Raw genomic sequence first — 20,410 nt, 5'->3', positions numbered from 1 at the left:
ATATTGATACCTGATAAGCACTTCGTTAGCAATCTCCACCAGCTCTCCGTCGATGTTCAGGGTAAAAGCGGAGGCCTCTGATTGGATGATTGGCGAGGTTTTGGACTCGCCCTCTTCCTCACTCTCCTCCTCCGACCAGCCAACCAGCGAGCGAGGGCGGATCCTCACTGCGGACACGTCGTGCGTCTCCACGAAGGAGAAGCTGAACTGCAGAGAGACAGACAGTAAGACTGACAGACAGGTGTGTGTGTGTGTGTGTGTGTGTGTGTGTGTGTGTGTGTGTGTGTGTGTGTGTGTGTGTGTGTGTGTGTGTGTGTGTGTGTGTGTGTGTGTGTGTGTTTGGGTGTTCTCAGGTCAAAAGCTTGTCAAGATCCTCTTTAATCAGGTTGTTAATCTCGACAGGTCACAGGGTTCCTTCCTGTGGACTCTCCCTGTTTGTCTTTTGTAACACCATGGAGCTCCAACAGGGGGCAGCAAAGACCAACAGACAGAAAGACAGACAGACAGACAGACAGACAGACAGACAGACAGACAGACAGACAGACAGACAGACAGACAGACAGACAGACAGAAAGACAGACAGACAGACAGACAGAAAGACAGACAGACAGACAGACAGACAGACAGACAGACAGACAGACAGACAGACAGACAGACAGACAGACAGACAGACAGACAGACAGACAGACAGACAGACAGACAGACAGACAGACAGACAGACAGACAGACAGACAGACAGACAGACAGACAGACAGACAGACAGACAGACAGACAGTCTCTCTCTCCTGTCTGTCTTTCCTCCTCCGTTTTTTTTTTCTACAATTAAGTGGATGCACTTTATAGAGTCCAATGGTGGGAAAAAATCAAGTTCAAATTTCAAGCAGATTAATATAGTATATTTATACGAGGAATACTGTAGTTTATTTTTATTTTTGATGAATAAACAATAAACTACTTGATTAAGCAATCATCCAAAATGTATTTGTAAACTAATATCAGAAATTATTCATTATTAAGGTAATATTTTGTTCAAAAATGCCAAACATTAGATTGTTTTCAGCTATGACCAAAAGCACATTTACTTCTATAAGTCAGGTGCTCAGAAGGACGAGGAAGCTAGATCAAAAGTTGCAAACAAACTCGAAACATCGTAAACTTTTAAGTTTGCAGGGTAGTCTGTTTGTTTGCAACATGACTTCAACTTTTAAAACATGAAAATTAACAGTTTTCTTTGTCCTAAATTATACTAAACTGAATTATTGTATGTTTGGCCTGATTGTTGGACTTGAGAAGGCATGTAAATAGATTCAAATGTGAGGTTCAATGTCGGCGTGGGGACTCAAATGGGGGTCCTCATGGTTACATTTCAGCTCCGTCTTGTCATGTTTTTCCCTGAGCTGTCCGTCTCTCCGTCAGGATGTAGGTCAGCGAGTAAACAGCCTGTTTACCCGGCAGGACAGTGAACGCTACACTGTCCGTATATATAGTAAGTGGGTTAGTCTGCAGTCTCTCAGGCTAATCTAACTCAGGAACGTGCACAGGTACGGGCTATTCCTTTTTGGCTGACCTGCCCCTCTGGAGTGAGCGAGAGGTTTTTTTTTGTTTCTGTTGTGGTCGAATCAACATGATAAGCCCACAATTAGTATTGTAGTGTCTCGCTGCGGGAAACACACCAGCTTCTTTTTTCTTCTACTTATTTTACTTCTTCTTCTTACATGTAATTGTCCGCATGGTAAACTCCCTCGACGGGGCCGCTCGCTCTCTTTTCTTGATCGCCCTCTCTCAGGAGAACACTTCACTGCCCGCTTCATTGTAGGATTTCTGCCATGTCTCTACTTTAATTTGACCATCTCTGTTATTATGTTATGGAATACTAAATAAATAAGTAATTCGATACCTTACCGTTACTGCGCTCATAAAGAATGATAAGAATAAGAATAATGCGTATTGAACTGGTTTCATCAATTAGTGAGTTTATTTAAGGTAGCCTAATTATAGAAGCCCTATTTTATCAGTATGTCTGCAATGGTCAATCTACATTGAATTGTCCACATTTTTTCTTTAGTAGTTACTAACATTAGATATTTTAATGAGATATGGACCGCAAAACAAAGAATGTCCCTGGTTTTCATTTAAAAAATCAAGTCACCGAATGCAAGTAGTCATCTTAGCTTATTTTGTTATGAGATGATGATGTGAATTACTGTTCAAATTAGTTAATGTACACTGAACACAAATATAAATGCAACACTTTTGTTTTTGCTCCCATTTTTCATGAGATGAACTCAAAGATCTAAAACATTTTCTATATACACAAAATAACCATTTCTCTCAAATATTGTTCACAAATCTGAAAACATCTGTGATAGTGAGCACTTCTCCTTTGCCGAGATAATCCATCCACCTCACAGGTGTGGCATACCAAGATGCTGATTAGACAGCATGATTATTGCACAGGTGTGCCTTAGGCTGGCCACAATAAAAGGCCACTCTGAAACGTGCAGTTTTGCTTTATTGGGGGGGTCTGGGGGGGGTCCGACAACCAGTCAGTATCTGGTGTGACCACCATTTGCCTCACGCAGTGCAACACATCGCCTTCGCATAGAGTTGATCAGGTTGTTGATTGTGGCCTGTGGAATGTTGGTCCACTCCTCTTCAATGGCTGTGCCAAGTTGCTGGATATTGGCAGGAACTGGAACACGCTGTCGTATACGCCGATCCAGAGCATCCCAAACATGCTCAATGGGTGACATGTCCGGTGAGTATGCTGGCCATGCAAGAACTGGGATGTTTTCAGCCTCCAGGAATTGTGTACAGATCCTTGCAACATGGGGCCGTGCATTATCATGCTGTAACATGAGGTGATGGTCGTGGATGAATAGCACAACAATGGGCCTCAGGATCTCGTCACGGTATCTCTGTGCATTCACAATGCCATCAATAAAATGCACCTGTGTTCGTCGTCCATAACATACGCCTGCCCATACCATAACCCCACCACCACCATGGGCCACTCGATTCACAACATTGACATCAGAAAACCACTCACCCACACGACGCCACACACGCTGTCTGCCATCTGCCCTGAACAGTGAAAACCGGGATTCATCCGTGAAGAGAACACCTCTCCAACGTGCCAGACGCCATCGAATGTGAGCATTTGCCCACTCAAGTCGGTTACGACGACAAACCGGAGTCAGGTCGAGACCCCGATGAGGACGACGAGCATGCAGATGAGCTTCCCTGAGACGGTTTCTGACAGTTTGTGCAGAAATTCTTTGGTTATGCAAACCGATTGTTGCAGCAGCTGTCCGAGTGGCTGGTCTCAGACGATCTTGGAGGTGAACATGCTGGATGTGGAGGTCCTGGGCTGGTGTGGTTACACGTGGTCTGCGGTTGTGAGGCCGGTTGGATGTACTGCCAAATTCTCTGAAATGCCTTTGGAGACGGCTTATGGTAGAGAAATGAACATTCAATTCACGGGCAACAGCTCTGGTGGACATTCCTGCTGTCAGCATGCCAATTGCACGCTCCCTCAAAACTTGCGACATCTGTGGCATTGTGCTGTGTGATAAAACTGAACATTTTAGAGTGGTCTTTTATTGTGGCCAGCCTAAGGCACACCTGTGCAATAATCATGCTGTCTAATTAGCATCTTGATATGCCACACCTGTGAGGTGGGATGGATTATCTCGGCAAAGGAGAAGTGCTCACTATCACAGATATTTTCAGATTTGTGAACAATATTTGAGAGAAATGGTTATTTTGTGTATATAGAAAATGTTTTAGATCTTTGAGTTCATCTCATGAAAAATGGGAGCAAAAACAAAAGTGTTGCATTTATATTTTTGTTCAGTGTAATAATCGTTTTGGTCTTATATATTTTTTCGGGGGGGAGGCCCTTTTTCCAGTTTAGAGTAGCCCCTCCAAATGTCTGTGCACGTCCCTGATCTAACTACTATGTTTATTTTTACTCTGTGAGAGTAAGTAGTAAGTAAGTAAGTAGTAGCCTGCAGGATGGCGAGGTCGAGTAATACAACGGGTACATTTGAGATACGGGCCACGTGTGCCCAAAAATCCCTATTACTGTCAAACATTTTGTATCTCTCAAAGTTAACCTGAAGATTAAAGATATAACAAATACAGATCTTCAGGATAAATGGACTTAATGGACTTGTGTTTGTTTTGAATTATTTTTCCAGTCTTACATTTTGCCATATTTGCACTTAGAATGTCTCTGTCGTATTCTTTTCTTTTGTTTGAACTCAGAGCACATTTTTGGAGAAATCAATGGAGGAGTACCTCCAAAATCAATAATCCATTAAAAGCACTCAAACTGAAACTTGAGTGTTCCTAAAACTAATGGGCATGTCCAAATACAAGCTTTTGTATAATTGTATTATTATGTACACATTTGAAACTCAACATTGTACCTTCTTGCATTAAAAAAATAAAATAAAAACATCCCAAACCCACGTTTTCTAAAAATAACTAAAGTGTAGAATTCATTTATATATGTTTTCATTGTGTTTGGAAGATTTTTGATTGACAGCTGCTCTCACCTGTCCACTGGAGCTGCCGTATCTCTTCAGGTGTTTGATGAACTCTGACCTGGAAGTGTTTCCGACTGCGATCAATGCTGCGCTGCCATTTGCCAAACTGTCACAAACAGGAAGTGGAAGAGAACGTTCAGAAGCAGAAACAGAATGAAATAAACCTGCAGCGTGGTGCGTTCATGGTCACAACACCGCTGACTTTAGCATTCCCAGATCTGCTGGTCATGTACCTGGTGTTGGGAGCGAGACCTCGAGGTGTGTGTGGGCTCAGGCAGGGGATGGACATGATGCTGATGCTCAGATACAAGCCCTGATTGGTCATCCAGGACTCCTCCACTTCTGCATCAACTGATCACAAATGGAAAAATTCAAAATCAAACTAGTTTGACAGAGACGGAAATCTGAACCAGCAAGTACTATTCTCACCTGACCCGGAGTCCTTGTCTCTGAGAAAGAGGAGATCATATTTCGTTTTAAACATGACAGCCAATCAATATGATATCAACACACTGACATTTATAAACACATCCCTGTTTCTCTACCACATTTAAGTTTACATGCACAGTTATATTCCACTTTTATTATTTAGTATAAATAATCAACTACAGAGCCTTGTAAAGAGCACTAATGCTTTGTTTCACAGATTGCTAATGTTCCTCACCTGTTTGACTTCTTTGCTGGTAGAAAAGACAGTTGACAGTCCTCTGGTCTGAGAGAGACAGAAAAGAAAAATAATCCAGAATAAGAGTTCTGGGAGTTTTATACTACATATAACCTAAATCCTTGGATCCACACCACATCTGAGTCTGCACCAATCCGTCCAATCATAAATCTTCACCTTTCAGAACTGCTTTTAAAGGGTGATTAATGTTGTGTGTAGTTTTAAATGATCATTTTAAACTATGTGAAATGTCTTCAAGTATAGAAAGTAAATCTAACTTACTGTATACAACAAATACATTTATATCTCTGTGTTTTACCTCAGCCTAGCCAGCGTCTTCACCAGAGCATACTCTCGTCTCCGCGTTGAGGACATCCACCTCTTCTTCTCCGCCCGCGCTAAGCACTGTCCACCAAAGCCAAACATGGCGGAGAAACCGAAATGCACCAACTGACCGAGAGACGAGAAGCTGCACATGTCCACCTGCTGCAGGTGACCTGCAGACAGAGGGGGAGATGAATACTGATGAAAGATTATGAATATTTATTATGCTTGGGACCCTCCACACACACAGCCTGTACATAGGCCAAGTGGTCGTATGGTGAGAAGCTCATTAATATGAATGAGAGGCAGCACTCCAAATATGGGCGACAGAAAGAGGTCAGGAGTGTGTGTTTGTGTGTGTATGTGTTAATATCTATAGATTCTGTAAATTGATCCCATTGGAATAGAGTGAACAGTCTCTAAAGCAGCTAATTTAAGAAGATAGTTACATCTGTTCAATTTAATGTTTAATTTTTTCAAAGCTTCGAGATGATTGTCACAATTGGGTGAAACTCTCCTTTAAATGACTCTAAACAATTTGACTGTGTTTACAAGTAAGCCAATTAAAAAAAATACCATGAAAACTCCATCAGCAGATCGAAGTAAGTCAACCTCTACTCTAAACATATCCCCACAGCCTTTGAATGTAACACACACACACACACACACACACACACACACACACACACACACACACACACACACACACACACACACACACACACACACACACACACACACACACACACACACACACACACACACACACACACACACACACACACCATCTGGACACATACCTGCTCTAACCTACTGAACTGCGGTGCTGTCTGCCCACCTGTCTGTCTGACTGCCTGTCTCTCTTTCTGGATATAATCAGATTTCCTCTCCATATGGCATGATGTGTGTGTGGGTCTCAGTCAGTGTGTCAGTGTGTGTCAGTGATATTAAGCCTGCAGTGCTTCTTAAGAGTGTAACCACTTTTTATTTTGAACATAGCGAAGGTATAGTCCAAACATGTGGGTTTTCAGTCTGTGACAGAAGATGTGTAGACTTCTTTATTTAAGCTAAGCTGCTGGCTCTAGCTTCATATTAAACATATTTACACGAGAGACACTGAGGTGTAACAGACAGGTCAGGTATATTCACTTTGGTCAAGTCGCTAATTCACCTGAACTCACCTGGGTCCGTGGGAACAGCTTTCAGTTTAACTGTTTCCTATTGTTCAGGAATTGTATGTGTCAAGGGTTAGTGCAGACAATAATTAGTCTTGATTAGTGTTAATGAAACACCGTCCCACATCAGGCTTTCATTCATTCAAACACAGCAGCCCGCCAACTGATTGGTCTGCAGGTGTACTTGACAGGTGAAGTGGGAGGGGCTACAGTAAGCAGAGTAGACCTGTGATTTAGAGTGAAACTGATCCTGCTGTTAGACATCTGTCTGCCTGTACGTTTGTTCATTCTCAAACTGAATGACCATCAACTGATCACAGTTACGCTCGACACAGGTAAAACATATTTTAGGCAAGGTAACTATAGATGTAGAACAAGTAGAACCAACCCAGGACAATATGACTAACGATGATGCACGTTGTATCTTTGGATCTAGGACAGGTTGAACTTACCAAGGACAATGTGCAGGGCTGCAGTGACTGGATCTCTGACTCCATGAACAGAACAGGAAACCACATCTGTAGAACCTGTCAAGATGAACCAACAGTTAATGAAACATCACGGCTGTTCTACAAAAAGGTTGATATAAATATATATATTGTATATGTATTTCTGCACAGTTAGTTTGCAGTTTTGAGGTTGTGCCCTGTCTCTCACCAGCAGGAATGATTCCAAGAGGCAGCACTGCTGTCACTGGTTTCTCTGGGGATCCAGCATCCAGCTGAGCTCTGAAGACCAGAGCGTGACACAGCTCCGCCACCGACCCGTCCCCCCCAACACACACCACCCTGAGGGACAGACAGGCAGACAGGTAGAAAAGTATTTGTATAGTTGTCTCAACTATGTTCTGGACTTCTAATGAGAGTATTTTATTACTTAGGGTTACTTCTGACATTGATCCATCATAAAAGTGTTTTATTGTTGGGGTCCTTTAAGTTCCTGGTCCTCCAGCAGGTGGCATGGCTTCTCCACAGGACCATTGTCAAATATTTTTTACTGACAATGGCACTGAAAAGGGCTGGGTATTGAGCCTCAATACTTTGTTTGTGACCAAACTGTGTCTGGAGTACCAAGTATCCTAAAGGGTTAGGGTTACCCTAACCCACTGAAGGTCATTGTTGTAGTTTTGTTTACATACACATCCAAAGAGAATGTTGTTAAGAAAAAAACCTGAAGCCCAGGTATGGAAAAATGTAAATGAGATGAAAACCAGTTGTTTTTTGGGAATTTGGTTTACATTTTCAAATGACATATCTGAACGATTGTATGGGTTAAGGGGTTAACACATTTAGTTTTTATTCTCTCAAAAATGTTTGGTTTATGGTGAGTCAAAATAAACGAGTACTGTTGCATGCTGCATGCGTAATAAGGCATATTATCCCTATTATTATTAGTATCTTTTTTAGGAGCTAAAAATGAAAAGCTTCCTCCTCAGAGTTGGTGTTTCCAGTAAATGTGAAGTAAACAGACTCCGCCCCCTCCCCCTCCTCCTGTGTATGGGATTACCTGAAGCTCCGGTCACCACGGTGACAGCCAGCCTAATTGGCAAATGTAGGTTTCAACCAAATCCTCACTCAAGCAGCCTCACACACACACACACACACACACACACACACACACACACACACACACACACACACACACACACACACACACACACACACACACACACACACACACACACACACACACACACACACACACACACACACACACACTCAGCAGCTAGCTTAGCAACGCTGAGCTAATCTTCTCTAAGCACATTAAGCTTTATGAGGCCTGAGCACAAAAGCTGCTTACAGACACACACACACACACACACACACACACACCACACACACACACACACACACACACACACACACACACACACACACACACACACACACACACACACACACACACACACACACTGATCACAGATAGTAATGATGAGGGTTTGATCAGTGTATTTTCATTTAGATAAGTTATATTATATCTCTTGAAAGCATAACATATTATTTTCACTTTTAGTTTAGAGGTAAGCTCAATTAGAAGTTAGTGATTTCACCTGTCTCTCTGTTAGACTTAGTTTGTGTGTGTTTGAGTGGGTAATCAGTCTGGGTCAGTGTGTTTTAGTGTCAGCCTCTGAACTGCTGTCTAATTATCTGTTTCAGTGCAGACTGTTGTGGGAGGAAGATGCCACAGTTTGAGAACAACATGTTGACTTGTTACCTTACACTTTAATATAAACAGTGGGCCTTCATTTTATAGCTTTGACTTTATTCATGCGAAATAAACTTCACATATTAATCCTCACATCCAACACCTGAAAAAGCATTTAAGCCAATATCCTGAAACTGATCCCATCCCATTTCGGATATATATCTTTTTATTTTTGTATACAATAACTGTTTTGGTGTGATGTGATTACTATCAATTTTGTATGGCCTGGCTCATGTTTAACATGGACAAGTACACACAGAGCTTAAACTCATTATTGCAGGACAATATGTGTATGTAGTCATTCTATTTTTTTCTTTGTACTTTTTCTGTGTCTGATTTTATTTAAAGCGACTTTGAGCACCAGGAAAAGCGCTATACAAATGTAATTTATTATTATTATTATTATAAGGGTTATATTTGATCCATAATGAGATTACTGAAATTATTAAAAATGTTATTGAAGCCCCCTTAACCCTGGGAAAATACCTTTTATCACATTTATGATTCAGAATAAGATCAGTTGTGTCAATCAAAATTAGATTTATAGCAGGAAGTTTAGAGTAAAGTAGAGTGATTTATTTATAGCCCAGTAAACAATTGTAAATGTTAAATCGAGGGAGAGAGGGAGAAAACTAACCCATCATATCCATCCAGCTTGCATTCCTTCATCACTGAGAGAGCATGACCCTTTTTCTCCGTAACTGGAGAGAGAGACAGGAGGAGAGAGAGACAGGAGGAGAGAGAGAGGGGAGGAGAGTGGGGGAAACAGAGAGTGAAACAGATGGAGAGACACTGAGATGGACAGAGATAAAGTGTTCATGTATGTGTGTGTTCGATGGCTGCCAAAAAAAAGTGGGACAACGGATATCACACCATCTGCTGAGAGGAGGAGAGCGGGGAGGAAAGGAGACAAGGAGAGAAAAGGGGATACAGAGAGAGACAGGAGATGAGAGGATAAGAATCAAGAGAAGAGGAGAGGTGAGGTTTGAGGAGCTAAGAAGTTGAGTAAAAAGATGCAGATATGAGGAGGAAGAAAAAAGGTGGATGTAGCCAGGAGAAAATATCAGATCAGAGGAAACAAGAAAGGAGATAAGAGAAGAGGAGATGAAATAAAGGGAAAAGAGAGGAAACAAGAAAGGAGAGAAGATGAGGAGAGGAGAAGATATGAGGAGGAGTAAAGGAAAGGACAGGCAAGAGAAGGGGAATAGGAGAAAAGAGGATAGAAGGCATTGAGATGAAACAAGAGTGATGAGGAGACAGGGAGATCTTTGGAAAGCATTATTTGAAATATAAAAAGAGGAGGAAAATTAGTCAAGAGAAAAGAGGAGAGGAGCAGGTTGTCTCTCTATCACAACAGATGGGCTAAGCTCCGCCCCCTGTATCAAGTTACTTAGCGACTAGAGACTGCCATTAACTCTGACCTTTGGACACACACACACACACACACACACACACACACACACACACACACACACACACACACACACACACACACACACACACACACACACACACACACACACACACTGATTTCACATTGTCTTCTCTTATATCAATAAAGATGGAAGGACAGTTCTGCCGCACTCCAACAAGGTTTTAATACAATATACATAAGTTGTAACATCTGGAAGTCAAACTAAGGGTATTATATTTCAGATTATAATTACTATTATTTGTTGTGAAGTTGATCAGTGGATACATAAAAAATGAGGTGGACTGACCAGTGATGTCAGTGCGGACGTCAGCCATTTTGAAGAGGGGAGCCACGTGTTCTCTGTAGATGTGAACGGCGTCCTTCTTGTGGCTGCAGGGGTTTATGAACACCTTTAGATACCTGGGACGAGTGCTGGGGCCTGCAAACAAACACATACAACATTTGGTCTCAATTTGTCAGAATTGTTTTGGTTCCAGCTTCTTAAATGTGGTGATTATTCTGCTTTTCTCTATTTCCTGTTGTAAACAAAAGAAACTAGTAAAAGTCATGGTGATGAAATGAAGATGATCCTTAAAAGAGGAGATAGACACCTCTGTGCTCTTATAACATGGAGGAGGCCTGTATGATGCAAAATATACAGCATATAATTTACATCTTCAACAGTGGTAGACAGTGTGTGTGTGTGTGTGTGTGTGTGTGTGTGTGTGTGTGTGTGTGTGTGTGTGTGTGTGTGTGTGTGTGTGTGTGTGTGTATGTGTGTGTGGTGTGTGTGTGTGTGTGTGTGTGTGTGTGTGTGTGTGTGTGTGTGTGTGTGTGTGGCCTAGCATTACTATACTTGTGGGGACCTAAATCTGTTTACACAGTCACGTGTGGGGACTCGCCTCCCTTATGGGGACAAATTGGAGGTCCCCATGAGGGGAATCATTAATTTTAGGGTGAAGACTTGGTTAGGTTTAGGTTTAGGTTTAGGTTTAGGATTAGGGTAAGGGTTAAGGTTAGGCATGTGTTGGTTATGGTTAAGGTTAGGATAAGTCTCAAGGAAATGCATGTAAGTCAATGTAATGTCCCCTGAAGTGATGTATACATGGTTTGGGTGTGTGTGTGTGTGTGTGTGTGTGTGTGTGTGTGTGTGTGTGTGTGTGTGCGTGCGTGTGTGTGTGTGTGTGTGTGTGTGGTTACATGGTATCGACTCCAAACTACAGTCACAAACACACACACCCCAGATCCCCTGTACAGCTCATCATTAGGCCGATTTAGAGACCGCATTATAAATCCCCGTAGACCTGCACAGATCAATACACACACACACACCAGCTCCATTATCTAGATCATTATTATAATCTGTTCCCAGAAGGCTGTGACCTCGCCCTGATAATGACCCCACACACACACTTACACACACTCACACACAGTGCACCTCCTGGCATCCCTTACACCCCACAGCATGGACCAGGAGGAATTACCCTGCACCCCTGCCACTTCTCTCTCTACTCATCCCCCACCCATACCAGAAGCTCGCCCACTTTGCTGCCACTCAAAAATGTAGACCCTACCAAACTCCAACAGTTTTCCACTAGGGAACTTAAGGGCCCGGGATGAAACCACAGGACATTTTGGTGAAGGGGTTTAGGATAATACTTGTAATCTGAAATTTCGAGCACTTGTCTGTTTACTTGCTTATAGAAGCAGATTGATGCCCATGCTGTTAAGAACAAAAGTATTTAAAATATTTAAAAATAACTCATGTCCCTTGAAATGTGATCCTGAAAGCTCGAACTAGGCCTGTCTGTTACACACACACAGTCTCAGAGGAGATGAGGTCATTCAATTTGCTGATATGTTTCTAAGAAGAAATGCAGACAGACAGGTACATGTAGACAGATCAAGTATCAGTCAGATCATCTCCGAGCCCCGGCTAGCGGCAGGTTGCTATGGCGTTGCTAAAATGTTGTCATGGTAAACAATCCCAGTGTTGTCAAGCAGAAGTGTTGAGTTTCTGACTGAAAACCGAAGATACTAGATGTGTGGAGAAAAACAAGATTATCTTGTGCTGCAGACTCCCCCTGATGTCAGCGGACAGAAGTCATCAATTAAAGGCTTTAAATGTCCAGTTTGATCAGATTCTCCGGAACGATCCAGTCTACTGATTTCGTTTTTTAGATATGAGACTTAAAGGTTAAATTCTACTATAGTATTTGTAAAGACAAAACTCGTAAGTAGCCCTCCAATTTCAAACTTCATTGCTTTCCGCAGTTTTTATTGAATATCTTCGGGTTTGGGACTGCTGGTAAAAGTAAGCCATTTCACTTTAGGCTTGGGGAACCTATCATACTCATCATATTGCTGTTATCAGTTATTTCACAAAAATACATAAATGTTAACCTGCTAGAAGAGCTAAGGGACAGAACAGAGGATCACCAAAGTTGGTATGTTTTTATCCTTTTTGGACCATAAATGTCTGTACACTACGTCATGCGTGATAATTGTTAAGACTGACGGGAGACAAATCCTTTCAATTGCCAAGTTGCATTGAAATCATTGTGCAAAATAAAGGGGGTTCAAAGGGTTTGACCTTTGATACAACCATTATTTAGCATTTTGCATATATCCTCTGTATATTGATTGGGTGGGTGGAGCTGGGGGTATGAATGTGTACTGCTGTACCATAAAGTTTGTTTCCTGACAAACAAATTAGGCCTCCAACATGAATATGAGGTAGACTGTCACTATGGAGACACTCACTGACTTCACAGACCCACCGGTTAATATGTAACACAGAGCAGCACACACACGGCCATAAAGCGGTTTATAGAGTTTAGTCGAACTCAGACATAACCATCTCGTGTGGTAAAAGACTACACACAGTTCAATGCTTCATGTTTGATAGAACAGTCTGTGTTAGTCATATAGTATTTCTGGTCGGAAAATCCCTAGTAAAAACTATATTGTTGTGTTTAATACTGCAGTTTGGGGGGGGGCAAACAGCCTCTTGGCACTTGCTCTGAAGGCCACATTTCAAACTTAACCTTCCTTTTGGCTAGTTATAAATTACACTTAGAACTGTGTTTCTGCCTTCTTAGCCAAATATTCAATGATAAAACATCTTTGACTTTAGTTTTATTTTCTCTAAGACCTAATAAGATTCTTTAAGGGATACCAAAGGGCTTGGATCTGATTAAATGTTATTAAACAACCCACCTGCTGTCCACACAGTGTAAAGATGTCGTCACTTTGACCAAGTTTAGACACCTTACAGTACCACCAGACTGACCATCACCACTTCCCACTGATGTCACTATGCAAACAAACTAACAGCTCTGTAAGCGAGCAGAAAACTGACGTTAGATTGACAAGACAATTGATCTGGGAGGAGCTGCGGTGGCCGCTGGTGGCTTGGGGCGAACTCAGTCTGGCCGTCCCGCGAACTCTGCCGCCACCACCGGTCTGTCAGTCTGTTGTGCTGTTAAACAACTGCAGTCAATCCATCCCACCGCCTGACTGCGTTGTATGGAGACAGACTCTATACAGCATCACTGCCTGCCTTTTGTCACTCTGACTGCCATTCACTCTCTGCACAGCGTTCTGCAGCTGCTTCACACAGCCAATAACGCTCTAGAAACTGAAAGTGTCTGCTCTCCGCTCGCCATTGTGCAGCTGAATGTTCGGACCTGAAGGTTAAGAAGTGGCGGTAGTGTCAGCAGCGGCGAGACTGACTGCTCTGCGAAGCCACGATTCACACAACAATGCGCTTTTCACACTGACCTCTGGCTGGAAAATAGGCTTAATGTCCGCACAGCAGCAGAGCGGCCGACTGTTTACCTTTCACACACGCACACACACACATACAGAGACTCCTTCGCCGTGGTGTGTAAAGTCACAAAAGCCTCCACAGTTTGATGTGCAGTGTGACCACGCGAGCTGACACACGACCTGTGAACCATTCATGTGTGTGTGTGTGTGTGTGTGAGAGTGAGGCCAAAGGAAAACACTTAAAGAAGTTGTGACTTTGCTGCAGGGCATCATAGGTAATCTGGTTTGACGGACAGACGGACGGACAGACAGACAGGTGACCGGCGATTATGTGTCAGACCGATTGCCATGGTGACAAAATGACGGTAATGTGTGTGTGACCTTTGACCTCGTCATTTATGGATAGCTTGTAACACCTCTGTTGCAGTCGAAAAAAACTGAAATGTAAAGTGTGTTTTGTGTGAGTTAAATCCATACACAGAGCACTCTAACATTTCTATTGTGGGTTAAGTGTCAGCCAGACACCGCCTGCTACAGTGCACCTGGGAAACCAGCGTCTGGGAACTTCAGTCTGCAGCAACCTTCAGAACTTTATCAAACTGGTTTCCTGGATTCATGCAATCTTATGTTTTGTTGGCAAGCAAGTTAATAATGATGAAATCAACTCAAAGATGAAATGGCAGAAAACACTGAGGGAGATAATTAATTAATACATTTTCTGTCTCTTTTACATTACACCTAGACATGTAATTCATTGTTAATATAAAAAGTATTCCATAAAATTAATACAGTGACTAGGGCAGCTTTAAGGGAATAAGTCCACATTTTATGCAACTGATTTTTCGTTTTGTACGCATATTACACATTTAAAATCAAGGTTAGTATAGATATCATGTCTGTTGTTTTCCTAGTTTGGTATAAAAGAACTGGATTCATGGTTCTGACCTCAAAACCATACCTTTAGGATAAACTGGAAATCCAACTGTGAGCCAGACTTTATCACCCAACCGTGTCAGACCTTACTAAAGCTCTTGCGGCTAAATGGGAGCAAATCTCTGCTGGTGGACAGTCTGAAACCAGCAGCACAGAGGCTGTAAACTCTGGCACACCCCTTACATTTGCCCTTGTGGTGTACATCAGCTACAGTTTTACGTCCCAATAGTGTGGTTTTCGTCGCGAGCTAAAGTGAATTGGACACACACGTGATTGTGTAGACGAGTAGTTTAGCTAATTAATCTCTCTTGCAGACAAAAAGTATTCTATTGCTGACAGCACCTAACTGAGGGTGGCTGAGTGCAGTGTGTGTGTGTGCGTGTGTGTATAATCTGTGTCTCTTTGTTCCGGTGGATTAGCAGATTAGCTTTACTGATGTAACTGTGACTCACCTGATTATACTGAGTGATGAACAGGGTGATATAAAATAAGGTCCGTATTCCAAATTACATAGATTTTCTTTTTACTTCAAGTGTGTACTGCAGCTTCCATTACATACGTGTACTGTTGCATGAAGTTGGATAAAATTCGGACATATCATTTTGTCTAAACACTGAAAACAATTTATCTGTGACCAGCAGCTCTTTAGTTTTGTCTCTAAGTTCACAAACAATTATTAGGAGGTGGAAATTTGGCATGGGGATCATTTAAAAAAAATGTTAGGCTGTGTTTGCATTAACAAGTGGATGCACCTATGTGGTTGCAGCTATTTGATCTTGTTCTACACTCTGCCACTATGGAAGGCAAGTATTGCTATTTGTCTGCCTCTAAAAAAAAATGTATCCAATATTTTGGCAGCCCACTTATATTTAATTTCTTCTAAATGTGTGTGTTTGTTACCTGTGATCAGCTCCTTCAGGGTGTTGTACCATATGTGTGTGTGTTCTGTGGAAGCGTTGTGGAGGTGCAGCGTATCCCCCTCCAGCCTCCTCCCTCTCCTCTTGCAGCAGAACAGAGCCACACCGAGCACGGCCCCCCCCGACTGCTGTCCCGCCGCCCGCCGCCGCTTCACCTTCACTGCATACACATCCTGCAGCAGCAGTACACCTGGCTGCGGGACGCTCGTCTCACCTGCACAGAGAGAGGTCGATTAAACACACGCACAGAATGCACCCAATGTTAATAACACTAAAAATATATACAAATAAATAAATGTAAATGAAAACCAAAAAATTGCTTTTATTTTGAAAATCAAACAAGCAGACACATGTCACAGCAGGTGGACAAACATCTGTACATGAAAAAACAAACCCTTTAATTAAATAATAATCTGCTTTAATCACCAAAAATATCTGAATCCATCCAGATTTTCACGTGTGATGATGTATTAAAGGAAATCACTTGAACTTTGCATCCCTTCAACAGACATAATAGTACAAAACACAGCACATATCAGCTTCGATTGTCTAAAAACATGTTCCATAAACATAAATGACAAAAAAATATGTTAAGCTGCGGCTTTGGCCACATGTGATAACTTAAACATGAGACATAATGATAAATATCAGCATAAAAAACTAAAAACCAAAAACCATGCACCTTCAACAACAGATCCGAACCACTCAGAGAGCACCAATCCATCAGGTTATATATGATACAAGCTGATTAACTCCCCCTCTCTGTGAAATACCCTCCCGCTGCTATCAAATACCAAAAACCCAAAACCACCCGCCTTCTTCCACCCGCAGAGGCCAGCATCCATATGTCAGGGTCACAGTGTGTCTGTCTGTTGTTGTTGCTTCCTTCATGTTGGGTTCATCTCATATTGTAAATAACACAAATGAACATTAATATGACACACAGCTGGCTTTATTTTTCATTTTAGTCAGAGCAAGGTGTTGCTGAATGTACGACGCTCTTAGCTGATTATAAGTTACCCAACAGTGTGTCCAAATATTCTCACAAACTCAAATGTGTCCTCACATACGCAGTGAGAAAGCCATTAAGGAGAATAATGGCTTCATTTTATACATTGCTGTTTTCATTCTCTATACACACCTATTTGCAGTTTGGCATAATAACCTAAAAACATTGAAAGAGAGACAGCTTTTCCATCCACCCCAATGAAGATGACACTGATCTGAGTTGACAGAACCCACATAGTTGCTGTTCACACACATACATACTGTATACACAACGTACCCACAACAAACACACAACATGCACACTCATACACTGTTGGAGTCCTGTCTCATGGTGTCATGCCATGTGGCTCACTCCGAGGAGGTTTGGATCATACAGAGTTCACACACACACACATACACATACACACACACACACACACACACACACACACACACACACACACACACACACACTGTACAATGGGGTAACATTACACATTGATCGTGTAAATGCTCGACCACTCTGATATTGTAATTGATCAGTTATTGTTCCCTTAAAGTTCTGACTATTGTAAAACCTCCAGAGATACTCAACTGCCTGTAGGATATTTCAGTTTTTATCCAGAATAAAGAAAAGCAGGGTGTCCAGGTTAATTACAACAACAACAATTGCAGATGGCCATGAAGTAGCTCCAGAAAATATCAACAACCCTACCCCCTAATATATCATCCCAGAACAGTCCGTTCTTTTATGTGTTAATTTTCTTGTAACATGTTATTGACAATAGCCTCTAGATGAACTAACATCAGCATCAAAATCAGGTTTATATTTTGACCATAAGTTTAATTATTTTAAATTGTGTTCTGAGTAATTGTATTAGTAATTGGATATGCTGCTCTAACAAAATACATTCCCAAATTGGGATCAATGAAGTACATCTTATCTTATATGTGCCCCAGTGGCCATTGCAAAAAACTAAAATTGGTCTGCATGTATATTCCATGATTTTGTTAGTACAAAACAGTCCAGTCTCACCTCTCCGACAGGCAGAGAGACAGGCTGCTGGGTGAAACAGGAGAAATTCATGTGCACAAATAAACAACAACTGATCCATTTATATAGAAATATCTAATCAACATACACACACAGCACGCTGGCAGGCTGAGTATGTGTGTGTTAATCTCCTCACACTGAGACACTCACTAATAACCCCCCACAGGCCGAACCAACTGCTCTATACTACTGCCAACAAACAACCACACAAACAAACAAACACACACACACACACACACACACACACACACACACACACACACACACACAGTTGGCTGCCGTAATGGCATTAACTTGTATGAAATACAACAAAACAGATTGGCATCAACCAAATGCACACACACACACATTATATTCACACTTTCATCCTGCTCCACTAATCAGTTCTGTTTGAGTGGATTTCAACTAAAAACAAGCACACAACACAGGACATTTCCTAAAATAATTAAAGTAATTTCATAATATTACCACCATGATACCAACCATTACAAAATCAACACAACATGACTGCACCAAAGAATATGTACACCTTTAAAGAATCAGGCACACTATTTTGTAGTTCCTTATGTTTCTTATACAAAAAGTATATCTTTAAATGTGTGCTTTTTAGGTGTGTTATTTATTTATAGCTTGCTGAGATTGTGGTGGTGGCCATGTTAAGAGACATGCACTGGCAATCAGTCCAGGTAGATGAGATTGACATCGGAAAATTAAAATGATTAACTCTGATCATGCAAAGAAAAGACTCTTAATTTAATTTTAGAATGTGTGTGTGTGTGTGTGTGTGTGTGTGTGTGTGTGTGTGTGTGTGTGTGTGTGTGTGTGTGTGTGTGTCCAGATGTCATGTTTAAGGTGGTCTCAACATGACCGAACTTCTCCATTACACCACCAGCTGCCTCGAAATACACACTGCCTGTCTGTCTGTCTGTCTGTCTGTCTGTCTGTCTGTCTGTCTGTCTGTCTGTCTGTCTGTCTGTCTGTCTGTCTGTCTGTCTGTCTGTCTGCTGTCTGTCTGTCTGTCTGTCTGTCTGTCTGTCTGTCTGTCTGCCTGCCTGCCTGCCTGCTGTCTGTCTGTCTGTCTGTCTGTCTGTCTGTCTGTCTGTCTGTCTGTCTGTCTGTCTGTCTGTCTGTCTGTCTGTCTGTCTGTCTGTCTGTCTGTCTGTCTGTCTGTCTGTCTGTCTGTCTGTCTGTCTGTCTGTCTGTCTGTCTGTCTGTCTGTCTGTCTGTCTGTCTGTCTGTCTGTCTGTCTGTCTGTCTGTCTGTCTGTCTGTCTGTCCGTAGTGTAGCATGGCCCATGTCGCTGTGGTAACTGACCTGTGGGGTTCTCCGGGATGATGGGGATCCACGTCAGCCTCGTTCGGGTGAGTAACACGTCATGACTCTTCTTCCCCACTTTGAAGATCCCACGCAGCAAAACACCCTCACTGGCAAAACACACCAAACACACACAGTTTATTTAAATATGCCACATAAATGTTTGTAGGCCTACTAAACAAAAGAATGAATTATGCAGACTAATGTCAGAAACCCCAAATCATCTTTTTCCATTCTATATGATGTAATTAAGTGTCCTTCAGTAATATATAACAAGTTCATATGTGTGTAACAATGTGAATGTTCTTAAATCATACCTGCAGGAGTGAAAGTGTCGAAAAGTCAAAACAATAATTGTGGCATTGATTAGAATGTCCCAGGAGGACACCAAATATAGTATTTTACGGACAAAATAAATGTCTCAATCCCCTTAATTGGACGAAACAAAATGCAGTGCACTAATATACAGGTTATACAAGGGGGGCAAGAGCGTGATCAGTTTCTGATGGGAGAATTGGACAGCCAGATGCTAATGGTTAAAACTAGCAAACACCAACCTGGTTATTCTTAGGGTGTGTAACTTTAAAGGGTTGAGTTTCTAAAGGGTGTTTTTTTTAAATTACACTGTACCATAAAAGCTGCCATTCAAGCTACACAACTTCCTGCACGCTGGGCCTTCATGAAGCTCGTGCCCTTTTATTTGTTTCGCCACTGTCCCTCTGACGGCATGAGTCCGCCTCTGCTAACAACAAACACTCACCTGTTCTTCTCTTCCTCCTTAACCTCCTCTTCTTCCTCTTCTTTGCACTTCTCCTCCTCCTCTTCCTCCCCATTCTTCTTTTTCTTCTTCGCACTTTGTTTTTCTTTCTTCTTCTTCTTCTTCGTGCTGTCGTTCTGCTTTCTCTGGAGGTCCTCCTCATTCTCCGACATGTTTATTGAGTCGATCGACGAACAATCAAACAAACACAATAAGTTATGAGGTGGTTGCTTTATGAAAAACCAAGCGGCAGATAAACATACGGTGAGCTGATCACAACTGATGAGCTATGTTGTATTTCCGGGGTGTCGTCGCTATGGAGACGGGGAGCCGCTTTTTCAG

At 42.0% G+C, this 20,410-nt stretch overlaps 1 protein-coding gene across 2 annotated transcripts in view; it reads right to left on the bottom strand.

Moving 5' to 3' along the window:
* The window catches only part of cerkl (ceramide kinase-like), a 21,621-nt gene extending 1,211 nt beyond the window's left edge, over positions 1-20,410 (bottom strand). Inside the window, exons 1-13 of one of the 2 annotated variants that reach the window (XM_034213562.1) lie at positions 20,072-20,410; positions 19,312-19,421; positions 15,940-16,170; positions 10,643-10,774; positions 9,559-9,622; positions 7,374-7,504; positions 7,169-7,243; positions 5,537-5,714; positions 5,218-5,265; positions 4,983-5,002; positions 4,787-4,904; positions 4,563-4,659; positions 11-207 (exon numbers count right to left, since the gene is read on the bottom strand). In XM_034213562.1, coding sequence (XP_034069453.1) covers positions 11-207; positions 4,563-4,659; positions 4,787-4,904; positions 4,983-5,002; positions 5,218-5,265; positions 5,537-5,714; positions 7,169-7,243; positions 7,374-7,504; positions 9,559-9,622; positions 10,643-10,774; positions 15,940-16,170; positions 19,312-19,421; positions 20,072-20,241 — 1,571 coding nt within the window. In that variant the 5' untranslated portion in view covers positions 20,242-20,410. The remainder of the gene's footprint in view (positions 1-10; positions 208-4,562; positions 4,660-4,786; positions 4,905-4,982; positions 5,003-5,217; positions 5,266-5,536; positions 5,715-7,168; positions 7,244-7,373; positions 7,505-9,558; positions 9,623-10,642; positions 10,775-15,939; positions 16,171-19,311; positions 19,422-20,071) is intronic. The other variant, XM_034213561.1, reaches the window with a different exon arrangement.

Source organism: Gymnodraco acuticeps, unplaced genomic scaffold (genome assembly GCF_902827175.1).
Source record: "Gymnodraco acuticeps unplaced genomic scaffold, fGymAcu1.1, whole genome shotgun sequence".
Classification (NCBI taxonomy): Eukaryota; Metazoa; Chordata; class Actinopteri; order Perciformes; family Bathydraconidae; genus Gymnodraco; species Gymnodraco acuticeps.
The sequence above is the reverse complement of the archived record's forward strand: the minus strand, read 5'-3'. Positions and strand labels throughout refer to the sequence as shown.